Source organism: Peromyscus californicus, unplaced genomic scaffold, assembly GCF_007827085.1.
Source record: "Peromyscus californicus insignis strain IS unplaced genomic scaffold, ASM782708v3 Scaffold_17__1_contigs__length_78620276, whole genome shotgun sequence".
NCBI classification, from domain to species: Eukaryota; Metazoa; Chordata; class Mammalia; order Rodentia; family Cricetidae; genus Peromyscus; species Peromyscus californicus.
In genome coordinates, this window is record NW_026294469.1 from 26,367,191 (window position 1) to 26,389,036 (window position 21,846).

General features: G+C 44.9%; 1 protein-coding gene across 2 annotated transcripts; it reads right to left on the reverse strand.

The window, feature by feature from the left end:
* Positions 1-9,414: 9,414 nt before the first annotated feature.
* On the reverse strand, positions 9,415-21,829 carry Cd14 (CD14 molecule). 2 transcript variants are annotated; one of them, XM_052741939.1, is made up of 4 exons: positions 20,115-21,829; positions 17,427-17,576; positions 10,954-11,083; positions 9,415-10,871 (listed from the first exon to the last, which is right to left on the reverse strand). In XM_052741939.1, the coding sequence occupies exons 3-4, from the start codon at positions 10,954-10,956 to the stop codon at positions 9,762-9,764; spliced, it is 1,113 nt and encodes a 370-aa protein (XP_052597899.1). In that variant the 5' UTR covers positions 10,957-11,083; positions 17,427-17,576; positions 20,115-21,829; the 3' UTR covers positions 9,415-9,761. The 2 variants fall into 2 exon arrangements, with proteins under 2 accessions (XP_052597899.1, XP_052597898.1); XM_052741938.1 differs by lacking the exons at positions 17,427-17,576; positions 20,115-21,829 and adding an exon at positions 13,855-17,359.
* Between the last annotated feature and the right edge of the window lie 17 nt (positions 21,830-21,846).

Consider the following 21,846-nt stretch of genomic DNA (forward strand, 5'->3'; position numbering starts at 1 on the left):
ATGTGTGTCTGGTATCCCTGGAGCCATAAGAGGGCATTGGATTTTCTAGAACTGGAATTACAGATGACTATGAGCCCTGTTGTGGGTTGTGTAGCTCAAGTTTTCCTGGTCCCACCCGGCCCCTGTGGGCCCTCACTCCTGCAGCAGCTCAGACCCAAACGAACACACCAGAGGCTTAATATTATTTATAACTGCTTGGCCATTAGCTCAGGCTAACTACTGACTAGCTCTTACACTTAAACTTAGCCCATTTCTGTTAAACTATATGTCGTCATGTGTTCCGTGGCTTTACCTGTGTGCCATTACATGCTGCTCCCTGAATGGCAGACTGGCATCTCCTGACTCAGCCTTCCTTCACTCAGAATTCTCCTCTCTGCTTATCCCGCCTATACTTCCTGCCTGACTGCTAGCCAATCAGCATTTTATTTATCAACCAATCAGAGCAACACATATTCACAGCATACAGAACATCCCACAGCAGGGTTGTGGGAACTAAACCAGGTCCTCTGGAAGAGCAGCTAGTGTCTTAACAGATGAATTGTCTCTCAGGCCCTGGTGTTACACTTGTACTTTAGTATAGAGTGTTGGATAAATTCTTGGGCTTTGCCGGGTGGCGGTGGTGCACGTCTTTAATCCCAGCACTTGGGAGGCAGAGGCAGGCGGATCTCTGTGAGTTCGAGGCCAGCCTGGGCTACAGAGTGAGTTCCAGGAAAGGCACAAAGCTACACAGAGAAACCCTGTCTTGAGAAGAAAAAAAAAAAAGAAAGAAAGAAAGAAAAAAAATTCTCAGGCTTGGTTTTCCAATTTTTTTTTGTTTTTGTTTCTTTGAGACAGTGTTTCTCTGCATAGCCCTGACTGTCCTAGAACTTGTTTTGTAGGCCAGGTTGGCCTTGAACTCACAGAGATTGACTTGCTTCTGCTTCCCAAGTGTTGGGACTAGAGGCTTGTGCCACCATGCCCGGCTTTGGTTTATTATTGAGATTTTAATACATCCCTGGGCCCAAATTACCTTGATACATTACAAGGCGGCATCCTTTTATGGGTAGTTTATTTACCAGTCTGTGTCTCATGGGTCCCACCAGACGTTGTTGTATATGTGTCCAAAAGGTGCAGAGTCATCAGCCTCCGTGTTTGCCCACAGAATGGAGTCAAATGCTGTTTGTACAGCCGGAAAAACCACTGTTTTATGCAACAGGGAGCAACTCGGAACAGGCTGCAGCCTGGTGTCAACATTGAAAGGAGACAAAGGCTTAGAAAAAGAAGAACTAAGTTAGAAAACTCACACTTCCTAGTTTCAAATCCTATTGTTTAAACAATGGTGATCGAGACAATGTGATAATAGTGTAAGGTAGTGATCAATACAAAATATAAAATAAATATCAATATAAATACTTACATACATATAAATAAAATAAAAATCAATACAAATATCATTATAAAATAAATGAAAGCTCAGAAATAAATCCACGTGTCTATATACAATGATTACGAAAGTGGTGTTGATAGCATTAAATGGGAGCTCACTATAGTCCCAACTAATGGTATAGTGACACCTAGATTATCCTCTTGCAGATGGATGAGGTTGGGTCCTTACTTCAGACTATATTTTCAAATCAATTCAGCTGGCACAGAGGGCCCACTCAGAAAGGAGTGACAGACGGTTGTGAGAAGCCATGTGGGTGCTGGGAAGTGAACCCGGGTCCTCTGCAAGTGTACAAGTGCTCCTAACTGCCAAGCTGCCTTTCCAGCTCCACCTTTTCATGGTAGTTTTTGAGACTCATTCTCTCAGTGAACCCGGAGCTTACTCTTTCAGCTGGACTGAGCAGCCAGTAAGCCCTCAGACCCACTTGCCTCCGCTCCCCTCCACCAGTGCTGAGGTCACACTATCTGCTGCCAAGCCCAGCTTTTATGTGGGAGCTGGGGAACTGAATCCAGGTCCTCATGCTCGTTCAGCAAACACTTTACTCATAAAGCCATTTTCCCAGCCTGTTTTAATTTTGTTTTTTGAGGCAAAGTCATGCTTTCCATGAATTATCATGACCAGAACCTCCTGCCCATTGTTAGGGGCCTTGAGAACATACATCCTTGTGTTGATGGTCTTAGGGCAAAAACATCCAGTCTTTCATCATCAAATATAGTCTCAGCTGACATTTTTCTGTACACTTCATTACCATGAGAGGAAACTCCCTAGATTTTCCTCTTGTTGAATGTTTTTCATAGAAGGTGTTGGATTTCGTCAAAATTTTCTTTTGAAGCTATTCAAATAATTGTAGAAAAGTTTATTCCTCTCTTGTGGGGTATGAGAGTGGCATGAAGAAATGAAGCCAATCTGAGTGTTGTGGCTCATGCCTATAATCCCAGCACTTGGGAAACAGAGGCAACAAGACCAGAAGTTCAGTGTCATCCCCAGCTGTCACAGTGACTTCAAAGTCTCTCTGGGCTCCTTGAGAGCCTGTCTCAAAACAAAATACACAAACCATGAAAAAAAGAAAGATTTAAGCCAACTTTATATCCAGGGATAGATAAATCCAATCAAGATGCATAATTCTTTTTCTCTTTGCTGCATTTGGTTTGCCAATATTTGCCGAGGGTTCCTGTGCCCATATTCATTAAAGGACATTGAAATCCCCCCCCCTTGTTTCTTTTCTTTCCTAAATTAAGCTACAATATCATGCTTACTATATACCATACCACATCTTAGAAAACTAGCAACTTGAGGTGAGAGGGCGGCACTCGGGAAGCAGAGGCAGCTGGATCTCTGTGAGTTCGAGGCCAGCCTGGTTTACAGAGTGAGTTCCAGGTCAGCCAGGGCTATACAGAGAACCCTTGTCTTGAAAAAACAAAAACAAAAACAAAAAAAATTAAAAAGAAAAAAAAAAAGAAAAGAAAAAAGGAGAAGGTAAAAAAAAGAAAAGAAAACTAGCAATAGGAAAATGTCTTGCTGGGTATGACAACATGTACCTAGCACCCAGGATGTAGAAGCATCAGAGTTTCCAGTTTTAGGGCTGTCTGACTATGTAATAAAGCCTCGAAAAGTTTTTGCCACAACGATTTAAATCAGGGCCCACATGTTCTTTATGGAATATGTATTTAAGTGGCTGGAGGGTGTCGGTTGGAAGGAACAGACTGAATAAGAGAGAACAAAAATGAATTTGTGTGTGTTTAGTTCCAGGCGTCAGACAAGCATAAGAAGAAGCTGGAAGGAATCAGCTTTTGGCTCAGAAAAGTCCTAGGACCACATTTTACCCGTCAGCAGAAAAAAAAAGCCACCCCACACCAGATATCTGGCCACAGAGTGCCATGTGGAACCCTCACTTCTCTAATCCTGTCCCCTTCCTTCCCTCCTCCACTTCCTTCTGTCTCAGCGAGGATACATTGCTCCAGCAGTTCAAGTTTCTCAATCTTGGGTCTTCTTCAGGATGCCTTGTACCTTTCGTTTCAACCGTAGATGAACACGTTTTCTCTCTAGGCTGCTGGGTGCCACCAGGAAAATATATATCACGTGCCTTGACACTGGAAGCCAGGACACGTAGTCTTTCTAATCTGCAAAGTCGGCTAGGAAAGTCTTCTTGTTCGGCCTTAGAGTATGTGCTGTTTCGTATTGTTTTCTGTGTCTTCATGTACCCACCCTACACCCGTTCCTCTCATTCAGTCAATCTTCCAGTAAAGATTGGTGGAGCACTAGCTGGGATTCACATAGACGCTGGGATTCATAGAGGCACCACTTTGGGGGCTGGGGATTCATCGTGGAACAAGGGAGGCTCCTAGTCTCATTGAGCTATGTTGCTTATCACAGTTGCTTGACGACTTTATATCCCCACTGTTGGCGGGGCGGGGCGGGAGCGGATCTCCCATCAGCCAGCTCCCTGTAGGTAATGAAGGAAACACCACATGCGGAAAGCTGCAAACGGCTCACAGGCCTTACAGCGAGAACAGAAGCTTGAACTGCAAGGAAGATTAAGGGTTAAAACAGCGGAGTTTAGAGCACTAATAAAGATGAATCGAGAGGCCTTGTTGCTGGGTGTAAGACAGTCAAACCAAACAGAGAAGGACAAGGATCAGTTGGGTGGGGGGTGGCACATCCCTTTGATCCCTTGGGAGGCAGAGGCAGGTGGATCTCTGTGAGTTCGAGGCCAGCCTGGTCTACAGTGTGAGATCCAGGACAGCCAGAGCTACACAGGGAAGCCCTGTCTTGAAAAACAAACAAACAAACAAACAAACAATGAATAAGAAGGACAAGAATCTGGGCAGTCCGTACTCCTCCCCCACACCTTGCCTCACTCTGAAGCCTTGGACGGACATATGCAAGGCACCATTGCCCTTTAGTATATTCTTGCTTCTGATACAGCTAATTGTAACAGACTAAATTGTAAGTAAAGATCTCTTAATAAGAAGCTTCCACCTAGGAGGCTACTCCATAGATAAGGCGCTACACATGAAATAACCAAGAAAGACTACAGCCACATCTCTTGGAAGATTGGGTAGAGTTAACTCTGCCATGGTAAAACTACAAGCTGACTGGTGAATGTGAGAACAAAGACAGCTTAGTCTAATTGCCAGCAGTTGAGTTAACTGCAGCATCAGAGGGTAGTAATGCTGGCCAAATGACTGACAGATAGCAACTCAGTCAAAGCTTAAGTTGGAAATGAACAGAGAGGCTTTAAATACCCCTAACTGGATGGGCAGTGCAGGAGCCACACACAACCATCTTCCTGGTTGGGCCAGGGGGACATGCATAGTGTGGGCTCTTCATCAGCTTGACCTATGATATCACAGAAATTAACCAGTCTTTTTTTAAAAGATCTATCTATCTATCTATCTATCTATCTATCTATCTAGATATCTGTCTGTCTGTTATGTATACATAGTGTATGCATGCCTGCACACTACATCAGAAGAGTGCACCAGATCTCATTACAGATGGTTGTGAGCCACCATGTGGTTCCTGGGAATTGAACTCAGGACCTCTGGAAGAACAGCCAGTGCTCTTAACCTCTGAGCCATCTCTCCAGTCCAGAAATTAACCAGTCTTAACAGAGATTACTTCGGCTGTGTCCAGTTTCTGCTATTACTCTATAAAAGCCCTGGATGGAACTGGAGAGATGGCTCAGTGGTTAAGAACACTGGCTGCTCTTCCAGAGGACCCAAGTTTGATTCCCAGCCCTCATGTTGATGGCTCACAACCTCTTGTGACTCCAGCTCCATGAGATCCTATATTCTTTTCTGGCTTCTACTGAGTTGGCACACAAATGGCATACACACAAACATATACACACTAAATAATATTTATTTCTTTTTAAAAAGTAATTTTTTTTACTTTATGTGTATTGGTGTTTTGCCTGCTGTGTGTGAGGGTGAGGGTGTGTGAGGTGTCAGATCTCGCAGTTGCAGACAGTTATGAACTGCCATGTGGTTGTTGGGAATTGAACTCAGGACCTCTGGAAGAGCAGTCAGTGCTCTTAACCACTGATTCATCTCTCCAGTCTGTAGCAGGTTTTTTTTTCTTTTGAGCCACCAACCAGCTCCCAAATCATGACATCTTATTTTAATTTTTCTCTTTATCTACAGTTTGCTTTTTTACCTTTCTCTCTTTCTGTATGTCTGACTTTCCTGCTGTCTCCATGTCTGACTGACAGCTGCCTGGCCTCTGGCCTCAGGCATGTTCCTCTCTTTCTCCTCCCCACCCTCTTCTCTTCCCTCTTGAGCCTAGATTTCTCCTCTTCCTTAGTCTCTCTGCCCACCAGCCCTGCCTATTCTTTCTCTGCCTAGCTATTGAACATTCAGCTAAGCCAATCAGGTGCCTTAGGCAGGCAAGGTGAAACAGCAACACATCTTTACATAATTAAACAAGTACAGCATAAACAAATGTAACACATCTTTATATCATTAACAAAGGCAGCATAAACAAATATAACACACCTTCACATAGTTAAAGTAATATTCCATAAATTAAACAAATGTAACATATCTTTGCCTAGTTAAAAAAATATTCCACAACACCAGCCCCTAAATAATATTTCTTTTTTTTTTTTTTTTTTTTTTTTTTTGGTTTTTTCGAGACAGGGTTTCTCTTTGTAGCTTTAGAGACTGTCCTGGATCTCACTTTGTAGACCAGGCTGGACTCGAACTCACAAAGATTCACCTGGCTCTGCCTCCCGAGTGCTGGGATTAAAGGCGTGCGCCACCACCACCGCCCCAAATAATATTTCTTAAAAAAAAAAAAAAAAAAGGCCGGGCGGTGGTGGCGCACGCCTTTAATCCCAGCACTCGGGAGGCAGAGCCAGGCGGATCTCTGTGAGTTCAAGGCCAGCCTGGTCTCCAAAGCGAGTTCCAGGAAAGGCGCAAAGCTACACAGAGAAACCCTGTCTCGAAAAACCAAAAAAAAAAAAAAGCCCTGGACAAAGGAAGTTCGATGGCCTTTTCCCCCTTGGATGCCCCTCCCAATTTTTTTCCTCTTTTCTTCATTTTCTCTTTCTCCTTCCCTCTCTCTTTCTCCCTCCCTCTCCCTCTTTCTTTTTGAGACAGGGTCTCTCTATGTAGTCCTGGCTGTCCTGGATCTCTCTATGTAGATCAGGATGGCCTTGAGCTCACAAAGGTCCACCTGCCTCTGCCTCATAAATACTGGGATCAAAGGTGTGTGCCACTATGCCTATCTCTCCTCAATTTCTTACTTTTCTGCAATAATTCTTCTTGTAAAAATTATTTTATGTAAATTAGTGTTTTACCTACATATATGCATATGCACTATGTGTGTGTCTGGTGCCCTACGAGGCCAGAGGTGGACATCAGATCCCTTGGAACAGGAATTACAAACAGTTGTGAGACACCATGTGGGTTTTAGTGAGGGCTCACTTCCTTTTCACATTTTATATTCGCACAGTAGTCTATATAGGGATAAAGAGAGCACGTGTGTGGGCTCTCAGTATCTCTTCTGATAAGGATACTAATTTACTGGTCAGGGTCTCACCCTAAAGACTGATCTAATTACTTCCTTGGGGACCTAACTCCAAATACTGCTACTCTGTGGATTAGGGCTTCAATAAATTAATTTTTGTTTGCTTTTTGAGACTGGGTTCTACTATGTAGCTCAGAATTCATGATCCTCCTGTCTCAGCCTCCTGGGTGTTGGAGGTATAGGTACATGACACCATGCCCAGCTTTCAATATATGAATTTCAGTGGGTTCTTAAAAAACATGATCTCTGGAACTGGAGAGATGGCTCAGCTGTTAAGAGCACTGACTGCTCTTCCAGAGGACTCGGGTTCAATTCCCAGCACCCACATGATAGCTCACAACTGTCTGTAACCCCAAGATCTGACACCCTCACACAGACATACATGCAGGGAAAACACTAATGCACATAAAATAGAATAAACAGATAAAAAAAACCCCACCATGATCTCATGTATTCTAGGCTGGCCTCAGGCTCACTATGTAACCAAGGATGACCTTGAACTTTTTATCCTCTTGCCTCCGCATCTGAATGTTGGGATTCTAGGGTGTATGTGGCGATAGCTATTGAACTCAGGGCTTTGTGAATGCTGGGCAAGCACTCTACCAACTAAGCTATGTCCCCAGCTCTGCAACATATGCATTTTAAAGGGACACAACTGGTCCATAGCATCCACTGTCCAACTAGAATCCAAACTCTGTGAGAGAAGAAACTTCTGCTCTATTCCTGCTGAATTCCCAGGGTTTAGTGTAGTGCGACATGGAGTGGGTATTTAAGTGAATAAATATGTCCAGCTTCCCTTACGATGGCCTTTAGCTCTTTCTAATCAGATGAAACAGTTTTGCTCCTCTGTTTTTGGGCGCTGAGCCTTGAACATGGTGGCCATTTTTGTGAGGGATGTGCTTTCTGAAAAAGTGATAGTTACGTTGTATGACTCAGATTAAATGTTTCATTTTCTGCAATTCCTTCCAAGATAGAGTTGATTCTTCCCTCTCCCCGAATTACAACTATCTTTTGTGTCTGCCGGTCTAACTGGCAGATTGGGAATTATGTGAAAGTATAATTTGTTTATGGCTCATCTTTGTATACTGATGAAGTGTTATTTATCGAACTGTTCAAATATAAGAAACTGTCTTGAGATGATCAATTTTCTGATACTAAATATTCCTAAGGGGTGAGATGTCATCCTGTCTGCAAATCAACAAATCAGTTTGGAAGGGTTATCCTTACATTCATAACCAGAAAAACAGACCGCTGGTTGAGGACAGACTGTCTGACCAGTTTCCAGCACCCAAACCCCGCATTGTTGGGTGAGGATTTGAGATGGTGAAATCAGAGACGTTTATATGAGGGACAAGGACTTCTGGGGTGTGGGAGAGAAAGGGAGAGTATAAGAAAATGGCTGGGGGTTTTTATGGCCTTTGGCTCTTGAAAGCTGGGTATCAAACGACCCTCTCACAGGGGTCACCTAAGACCATCAGAAAACACAGATGTTTACATTACGATTCATAACAGTATCAAAAGTACAGTTATGAAGTAGCAATGAAAATAATTGTATGGTTGGGGCTCAGCATAACATGCAGAACTGTATTAAAGGGTCTCAGTGTTAGGAAGGTTGAGAACCACCAGTTTGGAGGATCAGTTAGTCCATGACTATTCATGGTAGGGAGTGTGGCAGCTGGCAGGGCCCAATAGGTAAGGGCTCACGTCTTGATCCCAAAGCACAAGGCAGAGAGCTAAGTGGGAATGGCCCAGGCTTTTGAAACCTCAAAGCTTACCCCCCCACACACACCCTCTGTAACACACCTCCTCCAACAAGGCCACACCTCCTCCAACAAGGCCACACCTCCTCCAACAAGGCCACACCTCCTCCAACAAGGCCACACCTCCTCCAACAAGGCCACACCTCCTCCAACAAGGCCACACCTCCTCCAACAAGGCCACACCTCCTAATCCTTTGCACAGTTTCACCACTGGGGATCAAGTATTCAATCATAAGAGCCTGTGGGGGGGCCAAGCTCATTCAAACCACAACAATTACCATTCAATTTTTCTTTAACCCAAGTGCCAGTAATCTGTTCAGAAAGTCCTCACTACACATTCATTGTCTCCCATAGCTCTAGCCTGAGAACACTTTTCTGTTCCTTCCGACCCCGCAGTTCTTTCCTTGAGAGGAGGGAGGATTTCTAGGGAACTGGAGAAAGTCTAAGAATGAATTCCTCATCTAGTACTGAGCCTGACGGGTAACAGATACTCAGAAAAGATCTGTGGAGTGAATGACATGGACTCATGGTTCATGATTGTTTAAACTGGGTGTCAGGCACATCCTTTAACCACAGCACTCGGGAGACAGAGGCAGGCAGATCTCTGTGAGTTTGAGGTCAGCCAGGGCTATATAGCCGGATTGTCTCAAAAAACAAACAACAACAACAAAACCCAACCAATCAAACAAAACCAACACATTATTTTAAAAATATTTATTTTGTGAACACATTTGTATACACACACACACACACACACACACATACAAAACACAACTGTATCACACAGCGCGTGTGTGGAGGTCAGATAGACAACTTTCAGGAGTGAGTTCATTCCCTCCGTGTGGATGCTGAGGATCAAAATCAGGTGTCAAACTTGGTGGCCTTTACCCACTGAGCCACCTAAGACTGTCTTTTTTCCCTTACATCGTGGTTTAAGATTTTAATAATTGTAAGGCAGAGGATTGGTTGGTCAAGAAGTTCTGATCATTCTGACCGGACCCTCAGAAGCCAGAACAATGCAATTGTTCCTTTTTCTCCCTTTGGCATTAGGTAAAAAGGCTGACTCCTTGGAGCACAGCCAGAGTTCCTGACACGCACACTGCCAGGGACGAACGCACTGGGGCTGTGACTACACCAGAGTTGTACTCCTCCGAGTGGGGTTCAGGGGTCAAAAAGAGATTTCCTTTAAGTGACAATTTATCCACCTTGGGCAGTTCATCTGGCCTAGGTTTCCTATCCAGCCTGTTGTGACTGAGATCAAGTACCCTGAGCACGGCTGGCAGTCCCTTCGGCACCTGCTCCAGTTCAGTGAAAGACAGATTGAGCGAGTTTAGCTTGCTAGGCCAGTCACATCCGGGAGAGCCTGCAGTATCCCGCAGTGAATTGTGACTAAGGTCCAGTTCTTCCAGCTGCACACTTGCTGCGGCCAGCGCAGAGCACACGCCGCTGGGCGTCTCCATCCCTGTGTTGCGCAGCGCTAAAACTTGGAGGGCCGGGAACTTGCTCGGACACAGAGCCGAGATCAGCCCTCTCTCGCCCAGTTCGGGGTTGTCAGACAGGTCTAAGGTGGCAAGGGCGGGGAAGACTCGGACCTGTTCGCAGGAAAAGTTGAGTGAGTGTGCCTGAGCAATACTCAATACCTGGAGTCCAGGCTTTAGCCACTGCTGCAGTTCTCCGAGCCAGGCATCCCCTGTCGCCCACGACACGTTGCGGAGGCTCAAGGTGTTGAGATCGGGTCCGGTGGCTTCCAGAAGCGGCGGCAGCGTGGTGCCGGTTACCTCGAGGTTTTCAAGAGTCAGTTCCTTGAGGCTGGAATACCCGAGCATACGCAGGACTCCGAATAGCATCAGAGCAGGAACCCGCGCGTCCCCCACGGTAAGCCGCTGCCAGGGCAGGGACCTGACCACATCTGCGTACTGCCGAAGGTCTGCTTCGGTGTCCACACGCTTTAGAAAGTGCTCCAGGCTGCGACCGCCGCCGTAGAACTCCACATCCACCGCCCCGGTACACAGAAAAGCGCTGGACCAATCCGGCTGCGGATCTGAGAAGTTGCAGACGCAGCGGACACTGTCCTCATCCAGCTCGCAGGGCTCTGGCGTGGCGGGAGAGGCATGCGCCAGCGTCAGGAGCAACAGCAACAAGCCAAGCTCACGTTCCTGAGGGAACAGCAGTGGTCAGGGAGACTCCAGCCAGTCCCTGGGGTTCCTCAGGTGGCCCCGGTTCCACCCCAAGACTCACCATGGTAGATAGATTCCGAGAGTTTCTACGGGCCCAGGCCGGCTCTGAAAACGGCTTCAGTTTCTTTCCTGTACAGCGATGTTCTCTGGCTTCCAGGTTCCACGCGCTTGTTTGCCCTCTTTGGCAGCCCCTGCGAGTTTATGTAATCGTGGGATGTCACCCTGTCCCCTCCACTGTGAACTCTGATCACTTCCCCACTTCTCTTCCTCCTAACAGCCCTGCTCACTTCTAGTAAATATTGCAATGAAGTATTTTACAGGGAGGTACCAAAACAGGAAGAATTCTTCATGGCATTAGGGCACTCGGTGCCAGGAGGATGACCTAAGCGCGTCGGTCTTGTCTGGTCCGTACAGGAAAAGGATGAGCTGCACCAGGGCTTTTAATCAGCACTCTACTGCCCAATCCCAGAGATTCAGCTCCATTTCCCCGTACTCTTAGTATCTAACAGTTTCGCTCCATCCACATCCAAGTCCTTGATTTTCCTCAAGAACGTGCCTGGACGTTTGTGGAAAGACTGTGAACTTACCTATGAATTCCGGAGGGAGAATGAATTCAAGGCTGAGAGCTAGCATGAAGAACAACCCTCTTTTCTTATTACCTTGTTTAAGCCACCATGCCCAGCTTGTTAATACTTTCCTTTGTCCTTCTTTTTTCTTTTTTTCTTAAAGACAGGGTTTCTCCGTGTAGCCCTGGCTGTTCTGGAACTCACTCTGTAGACCACTGCCCAGCTAATAATTAAAAAAAAAAAAAAAAAAAAAAAAAAGAGCTGGGCGGTGGTGGCGCACGGCTTTAATCCCAGCACTCGGGAGGCAAGGCAGGTGGATCTTTGTGAGTTCGAGGCCAGCCTGGTCTACAGAGCGAGATCTAGGAAAGGCGCAAAGCTACACAGAGAAACCCTGTCTCAGAAAAAAAAGGGGGGGGAGGAGCTAGGCTAATGGGGCATATCTTTAATCCCAGCACTCAGGAGGCAGAGGCAGGTGGATCTCTTTGGGTTCAAGTCCAGCCTGGTCTACAGAGTGAGTTCCAGGACAGCTAGGACTACGTAGAGAGACCTGTTTCAAAAAGAGAACAAAGCAAAATGTGGTATTTGATAGATATATTGGCCAAATCACATTGTCATGTACAACATCCCCCAAATTTGGAAGCAAGGTTGTTTTTTTTATTATTATTATTGTTATTATTGTTATTATTATTGTTATTGTTGTTGTTATTATTATTATTATTATTATTTTATAGCTATTACTATTTTGGAATGATTTCACTATACCCTGGCTGGTCTAGAACTCACTATGTAGATTCAACTGAACTCACACAGATCCATCTGCTTCTGCCTCCTGGGATTAAAACCACGTGTCAAGGGGTTGGGGATTTAGCTCAGTGGCAAGCGCAAGGCCCTGGGTTCATTCCTCAGCTCCGGGGCGGGGGGGGGGGGGGGGGGGGGGGGGGGGGGAAGAAAAGAAAAAAAAAAAAGAAAAAGAAAAAACCACGTGTCACCACAGCCAGAGACAACAAGGTGTTTTCTAAAGCAGTTTTCCCTGTAGGACACCCCAGATGTCCTTGCTTTTTTTCTTGTCTTGACCAAGAAATTCAGAGTGCCTTGATAGTCTGTCTTTGCTAGATGCCAGTTTTTTTCTGAACCCAAGCCAGGACCTTGAATGATCCTGGGCATTAACAAAGGTATTTAGGTTGTTAAAACACTGGAGGAGACTAGCCCCAGCCAACCCTTAAGCTTCCAACCCTTATACAAACTTCCCGTGACACAGACATATATGTAGGAGGAACATCTCTCTCTCTCTCATGGTCCATTTTGAGGATGTTGCAGCCCTTCTTGGTAGGTAAATTCTTCAATAAATGCTTTATATGGACCATCCTAGCATTTGGTGCTTCTTTCTTTGGACACCCAGTGACCCCCATCTCTAACGGTTTGGAGGCACTCTTTTGTGAAAACTCCCTTGCAGCTGCTTTTGGGGGGAACTCCAGCCTCCAATTTGGTCTGAAAGAAGCATTTTCCATTTGAATGTTGCTCTCTCTTTTTCTCTCCCAAGAACAATTCCAGTGAACTTAGAAGTTAGGGCTGTACTGTGTGGAATGAGAATTAGCTAGTATATCACATGTGTTTGTAGAGGAAAAGAAACAAGTGTCCCATAGGGGGAAGATTGCAACCATACAATTATAATATAATAGCCCTCACGGGTTTGTATCCCTAGACTTCTGGGGAGAGTCCTATTTGGGATTCATTGTGTGTGTGTGTGTTTAACTCTTCGCTCTTTAATCTTTGGGGGGCTCGCCACCCAGCTCCCAAATAAACACATGAAGAGTTATCTTTCTTATGAATACCCAGTCTTAACTTACTTGGTTTGTTTCTTGCCAGTTTTTCTTAAATTTTCTTAAATTTCTTAAATTATCCCATCTACCTTTTGTCTCTGGGCTTTTATCTTTCTCTGTTCTATATACCTTTCTTTGCTTCTTACTCCATGACTTGCTGAGGGTTAGCTCCGGCAGTTGACAGGTCCCAGAGAGGAGGTAAGGAGTCGGTGAGGAAAGGATGAGCCAGGAATGATGGTTAGGAGAATCTCGCAGCCTGACTGACTAGCAGCCAGAGTGTTTATTTATACAGAATTCGGTAAGCAAGGATAGATTTTTGTTGTTCCAAAACAAAGATCACACCATTTTTGGTTTTGGACATATGTTACACTTCCTCTTGCATATCTTTTCGTCATCATTAATAAACCGTGACAGAACAGAGTTATCTGTTACAATAATTTTCCCTCAAGTTTAATCATCATTGATAAACAGTTACCTTTTATAACCATTTTTACTCATTAACCCCATAACCCATTTTTTTTAAAGAATCTAGTGGCACACCAAAAAACAAACCAACAAAAACCCAGACACCCATACCTGGTAGTAGTGGTGGTGGTGCACGCCTTAAATCCCAGTACTCAGGAGGCAGAGGTAGGCAGATCTCTGTGAGTTCAAGGCCAGCATGGTCTACAAAGCAAGTTCCAGGACGGCTGGGCTGTTACACAGAGAAACCCTGTCTTAAAAAAAAAAAAAAGAACAGAATCTAGAGGCATATGACAGCCTATTCTTGGGCTACATCTGCTTTTGTGGTTTCAAGGACCCTAGACCAAAACAAAATCTCCTAGCCAGCTGGGCAGATTGCCATGTCCCAAGCAGTGTATTATTAACTCTTAATGGTCAGAGTGACCAAGTTGCTGCAGTTATTATTCAAATTCTGGCATAATATATCTTTATAGAATTTGTTTATATGTATAATCCTGGCAATCTGTTGTTCCTTGGTCATATGACATCACAGTGCCTCTGCATGTGCTAACTTTTTTAAGAAAGGGAGGTCCTGACATCTCATTCTTATATCATCTTTTTATATCATTCTTTGTTCATCAGTATAAGTCTCTGTGTAGGGCAGAGGTAACTTCAGCTAATCTCACTTTGTTGCTGTACATATCACATAATTGTCTGAGTGTATAGTGGGAAGAGGCTTGCAGTCTGATCTGTGGCCAACTCCTCTAGCCCACTGAATCTTGTTGACCTTTTTAAGTTTACTTCGTTTTGATTATCTTGTTCCTGAGTAAGTACAGGGACAGATGTTTCAAGAATATCTCATAGCCTCAGAAAGAGACCTCTGGCTTCTTTATGTGTGTCACAACAACCTCCAAGGCATAAGGAAGATCTTCAAGTAGATAAGGATATCTCCCTAAAAGCAGGAGGGGTAGTATGTTCAGGATTTTCCTGGGGAAGCTTAGAAGCAGTACTCTTGGGAGAAGGCATAAATTATTTCTAAGAATTTTTCCATCAGTCCAGTATCCCCAAATTGTACAAATACTAAAAGTCCCCCAAGTATGCAACAGGCAGAGATGAAAACCAAAAGTGGCCTGGCGGCCATCATGCAGCTCAGCTTTGCTGGATCTTTGTCAAGCAGCTGGGCTGGCTTTAGGACTTTTGCCACTCCATTCAGATATGGCTGTGCCATATCCCCCTTTTTTGTTAACTCAAGAGTCTGTAGATATTATTGTGTGGCACGTAGGGCATTTTTCAGTCCTTGGAAGATGACTGGGAAGGACAAGGATGAAATAAACATAACTCTCAGGATCACTCCCAAATTAATGATCCTAGACCAAAAGCTCTGTCCTGAGACAAAAGAAGTGAGAGATCCTAAGAAGCTATATGTAAGCTCAGAAGCTGAGGTGGACTCCAGTTGAGCTGAACTAATGGCTGAAATTTGTCAATGCAAAGACTGCATGTTTATAGCTAGTTCAGATTGTTCCACAGACCATGGAGGTGGGACCTAACCTGTGTCCAGGTTACCTTAGAAGCATTCTGTGGAAGTGGAGTGACACAAATCCATTTCAACTGTGAATGTCAGAAAGCAATCTAACTTCTAATGTTTTGAATTTGATTACCTATAAATAAAACTGCTTCTTCTAAAGTGTTTACCATATCTTCTAGATATTTATTAATTGTTTCAGTTTTGTGTTTTGTTTTTTTCTTTTTGTGATAAGTGTCAGGCAGGGATACATTTTTTTTTTCCTTTGAGAGAGGGTTTCTTTGTGTAGCTTTGGAGCCTGTCCTAGAACTTGCTCTGTATACCAGTCTGGCCTTGAACTCATAGAGATCCGTTTGGCTCTGCCTCCCAAGTGCTGGGATTAAAGGCATGAGCCACCACCGCCCAGCTTTTTTTGTTTGTTTGTTTGTTTTGTTTTTGAGACAGGTTTTCTCTGTGTAGTTTTGGTGACTGTCCTGGATCTTGCTCTGTAGACTAGGCTGGCCTCAAACTCACAGAGATCAGCCTGGCTCTACCTCTGGAGTGCTGGGATTAAACACGCCGCCCAGCTAGGGACACATTTTTTGAGAGTTAAACAAATGCAACATAAAAAAAAATGTACATGTCTTTGCATCATAAAACAAATGTTCCACAGCATAAATAAATGTAACACATCTTCAACTAATATTCGATAATGTGTATTTGTGTGTGTGTGTGTGTATAGCACAAATCCTAATTGGTCTCAATAAAATTTCAGAACCAGATATCAGGGTAATTCTGAAAGATCAGAGAGATAAAGGAATAAGCCACAACCACCTCTCACCTCACCAACTCCTCAGTGGAAAGGAGACCTGAGCTTGTCTCCTCCCACCTTACATTCCTCTCTCTGCCCAGCCATATAGCTTCCTCTCTCCACCTCCCTATTGCTGGGATTAAATGTGTGTGAGATCCCAAGAGCTGGGATTAAAGGTGTGTGCCACCACTGCTTGGCTCCGTTTCTCTTTTAGACTGAAACAATCTCGTGTAGCCCAGAGTGGCCTTGAACTCACAGAGATCCGTCTGCCTCTGCCTCCTGAGTGCTGGGATTAAAAGGTGTGTACCACCACTGCCTGGCCTCTATGACTCACTAGTGGCTTAGCTCCACACTCTGATCTTCAGGCAAGCTTTATTTGTTAAAGCACAAAGTATCACCGTGTGTGTGTGTGTGTGTGTGTGTGTGTGTGTGTGTGTGTGTGTGTGTGAAGCTTTATTTGTTAAAGCACAAAGTATCACCGTGTGTGTGTGTGTGTGTGTGTGTGTGTGTGTGTGTGTGTGTGTGTGTAGGGGGAGGGTGCATGCTCTTATGGAGACCAGAGGTTGACACTAATGTCTTCATCTATCACTTTTTTTCCCCCCCTCAAAACAGGGTTTCTCTGTATAGCTCTGACTGTCATGGAACTAGCTATCTAGACCCGGCTGTCCTCAAACTCACAGAGATCTGTCTGCCTCTACTTCCTGAGTGCTGGGATTAAAGATGTGTGCCACCATACCTGGTGAAAATATTTTATTTTTACTGGTGTTAATTGATGAGTGACGGCGTGTCTTCTCTCAATCCAAACAAGGAAACCTCAGACATACTGCCTATTGTATATCCCATTGAGCATTCCCTATATGAACCATGCCCCAAATCCAGACCAGGTCACTGCCTTCCCTGATGACCTTCACTAAACATAGCTGATTATACACATAATCAAGAGCTAGGAATGGGATCCAAACTCTACTGTTGAGGTTATGAGACTTGGGCAAGTTTCTTTTCTGTTTGTTTGTTTGTTTTGCTTTTTTGAGACAGGTTTTCTGTGTGTAACAGTCCTGCCTGTCCTGGAACTTGATTTGTAGACCAGGCTGGGCTCAAATTCTCTGAGATCTGCCTGCCTTTGCCTCCTGAATGCTAGGATTAAAGGCGTGCGACTCCACCACCACCTGACCACCCAGCCTGACCCTGACTTGGGCAAGTTTCTTGACCTCATATATTTGGGCCTTTCTCTCTCTCTCTCTCTCTCTCTCTCTCTCTCTCTCTCTCTCTCTCTCTCTCTCTCTCTGTATGTGTGTGCTTGTGGAGGCCAGAGGTTTATTGTCCAATTTGTCTTCTACTGCTTTCCATTTTATTTGTCTAAAACAAGGTCTCTGATTGAACATGCATGGAACTCACCATTTTGGCTAGGTTGGTGGGTCCTGAGATCCTCCTGTCTCTGCCTCTGTCCCAGGGTTGCCTCGCTTACAGGTGTTCCAGTTGTCCGGCTAACTCCAGCGATGAGGACCCAAACTCAGGTCTGTAGCCGGTCTTTCTCTGGACTGCCAGCTCCAGAATGATGACACGGGGAGGTTTTATTCACTATGAAAGCTTGGCCTCCGCTTAGGTGTGCTCCCAACTAGCTCTTAGAACTTAAGTTACCCCATTTATATTAATCCACACCTTACCATGTGGCTCCTTACCTCTCCTCAGTACTAGACATCTGACTTCCTCCATGTCTGGCTGGCAAATCCCCTCTCCTCCCATTCTTTTTCACCAGTTCCTGTCTCTCCCTGGAAGTCCTGCCTATCCTCTCCTGCCTAGCTATTGGCCATTCAGCTCTTTATTAAACCAAGCAGAAGGTGCCTTAGGAGGTGAGTCAGGACAGAGACACATCTTCACACAGTGTACAAAAAGATTATCCCAACACAGGTCCTCATGTTGATTCCCTAACCAGGTCCTACTTTAAAAGCCAAGGTGATGGTAGTACAGTGCACGGGGCTGGTTCTTGCAGAATTAGCAGTGTTGTCAGACAGATGGATGCAGAAGGCAGTTTGGGCAGAGGTAGCTGTCTGAGTAGGCACTTCAGGCAGGACACAGCTTTGCCACCATCTCATCTTCTCAACCAGGAGTTCGATGTGAATTTAAGAGGCTATCTTGGGGCCAACACGGTTTAGTGCTTGCCACAAAAGCCTAATGTCTGAGTTCAATCACCAGAAATGACATAAAGGAGAGAACCAACCCCATGAACATGTCCTCTTACTCCACACGTGTGCAATGGCATGCACATACCTCCTCCCCACCAGTTCAAAGGAGGAGGAGAAGCTGCCACTGCCACTGATGCCACCTTGTTGCAAGACGAAGGGGTCAAGACACTGGCTCCATCACCACAGGATGGTACATAATAGGTGCTCAGTAAATGATTGTCCAGGGGCTGGAAGGATACTGGGTTTGCGAGATGGTGGTAGAGGATGCTAAATATCTGTAGACGTTTAACTGACTGTTTTGTGGTAGAGATTGCAGACTTCATTGGCTGACTACAAAGGGTAGAAAAAATCCAGGGGGAGGAAGCTGATGTGTAAAACAATTCATGGAGAGATGCCTCCATAGCTAAAAGCATTTGCTCTCAATCTGGGTTGGGTTCACCATGCCTACATGGCAGCTTAAAACCACCTGCAACTCCAGTTCCAGGGGATCTAGCACCCTCTTCTGGCCTCTATGGGCAATAGACATGTGGTGTACATACATATATACACATGGCCAAAACAGTCACACATATAAAATAAAAATAAATCTTTAAACAAAAAAGAACAATCCCCTTTCTTCATTTGTATTGTTACTGAACTTGGGGCCATACAAAGGAGACATATTTGGTGTGACCACATTGGGAAGAGGAACAAAGAGATACAGTGATCCCCCACCCCTCAACACACACTTCCCATCTATCTTCAGGATCCTGAAGTGAGGTTGAAGTTTATGTAGAGGACCAGGGCTATGTATATCTAAGCAGTTCCCTAGTCAAGTGGTCCTGCCTATCATCATCTGGGCCCCAATCTCCCCAGCAAGTGGTCCGACAAGTCTTCAGCACTATGTGAAATCACTTTTTCTAGAAGACGAGGTCTTCCTCTGGCCAGCACCAGGCATTACTTAGCCTTTTTCTTTTCACAGCACAGAATTCCTGGAACTTTTTTCTGCATGGCAAGTTCCTCCTTTACCTTGCATGAGGGTTCCTCTCTTCCCGGCATGAGATTTCTGAGAAAATTCCAGTTCCTCGGGGTTCATTATTTCAATAGTCTGAGAGTCAAAATAAGAGACACAAGTGTCTCTTCAAAAGTCCTTCATTACTGCCAAAGTGTCATTATGACAGCACTTTGCCTAAGCTAAGTGGCAGCTTCCTAAAACTTAGAGGCACCAAGGAAAATTCTCATGTCCCTAGAATACTGATTCTCTTGGAGCTGGGAAGGGAGTCTGAGAGGAAAAACAGCAACTGATTATACTATGACTGAGGGACAGCTGTGAAAGGGTCGGTGAAAGGAAAAACACAAGGAAACACGTGACTTTCCAACAGAACAGGTTTAACTTGAGAAAATATGAGGAAGAGGGGTCTCTAGATGGGGAAAACCAGAGCTGACCACTTACAGACTAAGGAGAAAGTAGGAGGAAGCGAGGGAGAATGGGAGTGTCTTAGTTAGGGTTCCATTGCTGTGATAAAACACCATGACCCAAAAGCAACTTGGGAAGAAAAGATTTTATTTCATCTTACACTTCCAGGTGACAACTGAGGGCAGGAAGTTAAAGCAGGAACTGATGTAGAGACCATGGAGTTGTACTGCTTACTGGCTTGCTCCTCATGACTTGCTCAGCCTGCTTTCTTATAGAACCCAGGACTACCAGCCTGAGGTGGCCCCATCCACAATGGGCTGGGTCCTCCCTCATCAATCACTAATTAAGAAGACGTCCTACATGCTTGCCTAGAGCCTGATCTTATGGAGACATTTTCTCGTTTGTGGTTCCTTCCTCTCAGATGACTATACCTTATGTCAAGTTGACATAAAACTATCCAGCACAGCAACTTATCATAGAATAAATAGTTTATTTGGGACTTACAGTTCAGAAGCAGTAAGAATCCATCGTCATGAGTCCATCATAGTGGAGAAGTATGCATGATGGAGAAGTAGGCAGGCATGGGGTGACAGGAACCGGAGAGTTTATATCTCAAGCTGCAAATATCACGCAGAGAGAGAAAGGTGCAAAGCCTGCCTCCAGTAACATATTTTCTTTAGCAAGTCCATACCTCCTAAACTTACTTAAACAGCACCAAATAGAGACTAAGTATTTAAATACACAAGACTATGGGGACATCTCTTTTAAACTACCACATCATGTTTAACACACCATATGTAAGAGGGCTAATGGTCTACTGGTCTGGAATATGTGACATTGGAGTTGGAGTTGAGGGTTTGTTGAGAGTCTTGCTATATAGTCCAGCCTCAAACTTATGGCACACCTCCTTCCTCAGCCTCCTGAAACCACGTCTGGCCTGGAGTTGGGACCTTGAGGTTGATGTTTGGGAAAGTGCAGGCAATGGGCAGAGTTCCAGGCAGAGGGAACAACCCGTGCCTTAGCTCAGGGGGTGAAGGAAACACTGCTCATTCAAGAGACAAACTGAAGGTCCCTGGGATCGGTAAGGTGAAGTGCCCTTACAGTCCAGACTAGAGAAGAGAGTTACAGTCACACCATACATTACCTAGTTGGCCACAATTTGGATTTTGAGTTGTGAGGAACTTACCTCACCCATTACCTAGTAGAGTGATGACATTCAAAATTTGTTGAATTATTTTATCTTAAAAAAAAACAGCAAAAAAAAATTAGCTGGGCAGTGGTGGCACATGCCTTTAATCCCAGCACTCGGGAGTCAGAGGCAGGCAGATCTCTGTGAGTTCGAGGCCAGCCTGGTCTACAAAGGGAGTTCCAGGACACCCGGAGGCTGGAGCTACACACAAAGAAACCCTGTCTGGAAAAACAAAAAACAAAAAACAAACAAACCAAAAAAAGGGACATGAGGTGATTAAAATCCCAATCTCATCCATAAAATGGGAATAATGGTTCTTGTGGATCATCCAGTGGAGCATTATTGTTGTTGCTGTTTGTTTGTGTTTGGTTTTTCAAGACAGGGTTTCTTTGCGTAGCCCTGGCTGTCCAGGAGCTCACTCTGTGGTCCAGGATGGCCTCGAATTTAGAGATCTGCCTACCTTTGTTGTTGTTTGTTTGTCTGTTTGTTTGTTTTTGTTTTTTCAAGAGGATCCCTCTGGATGGCCTGGAACTCGCTATGTGGGCCAGGGTAGCCTCAAACTCACAGAAAATCCCCGCCTCTGGGATTAAAGGCATGCGCCACCATGCCAGGCAAGATTTATTTTTATGGTATGTCTAGTATGCCTGCATGAGTTTATGTGCATCATATACTATAGGAAGTGGAGTTACAGGTATCAAGCTGTGAGCTGCCAGAGGCTAGTGCTGGAAATTGAACCCAGGCACTCTGGAAGAGTAGTAAATGTTCTTAAAGCCGGCTCTGAAACCCTCAATGGGATATTATGCTTCAAGCATTTAGGAAGTGCCCAATCAGTGGAAGCCGAGTAATTGGTGAAACCGGCTGTTATACTGAGCGTGGATGGCACGGGAGTAAGTTGTGTTTGCTGAGCGGAGGGTGACACACCGCGGACCTATGGAGTCGAAGGTCCAGATCTCTTTCCTGAGCTGGAGTGCAGAGACAACAGAGTCTGAGCGACAGCTATGGAATTCCAGCTTGATCACGCCCCTCGCGTCATCGCACCGCCCTTGC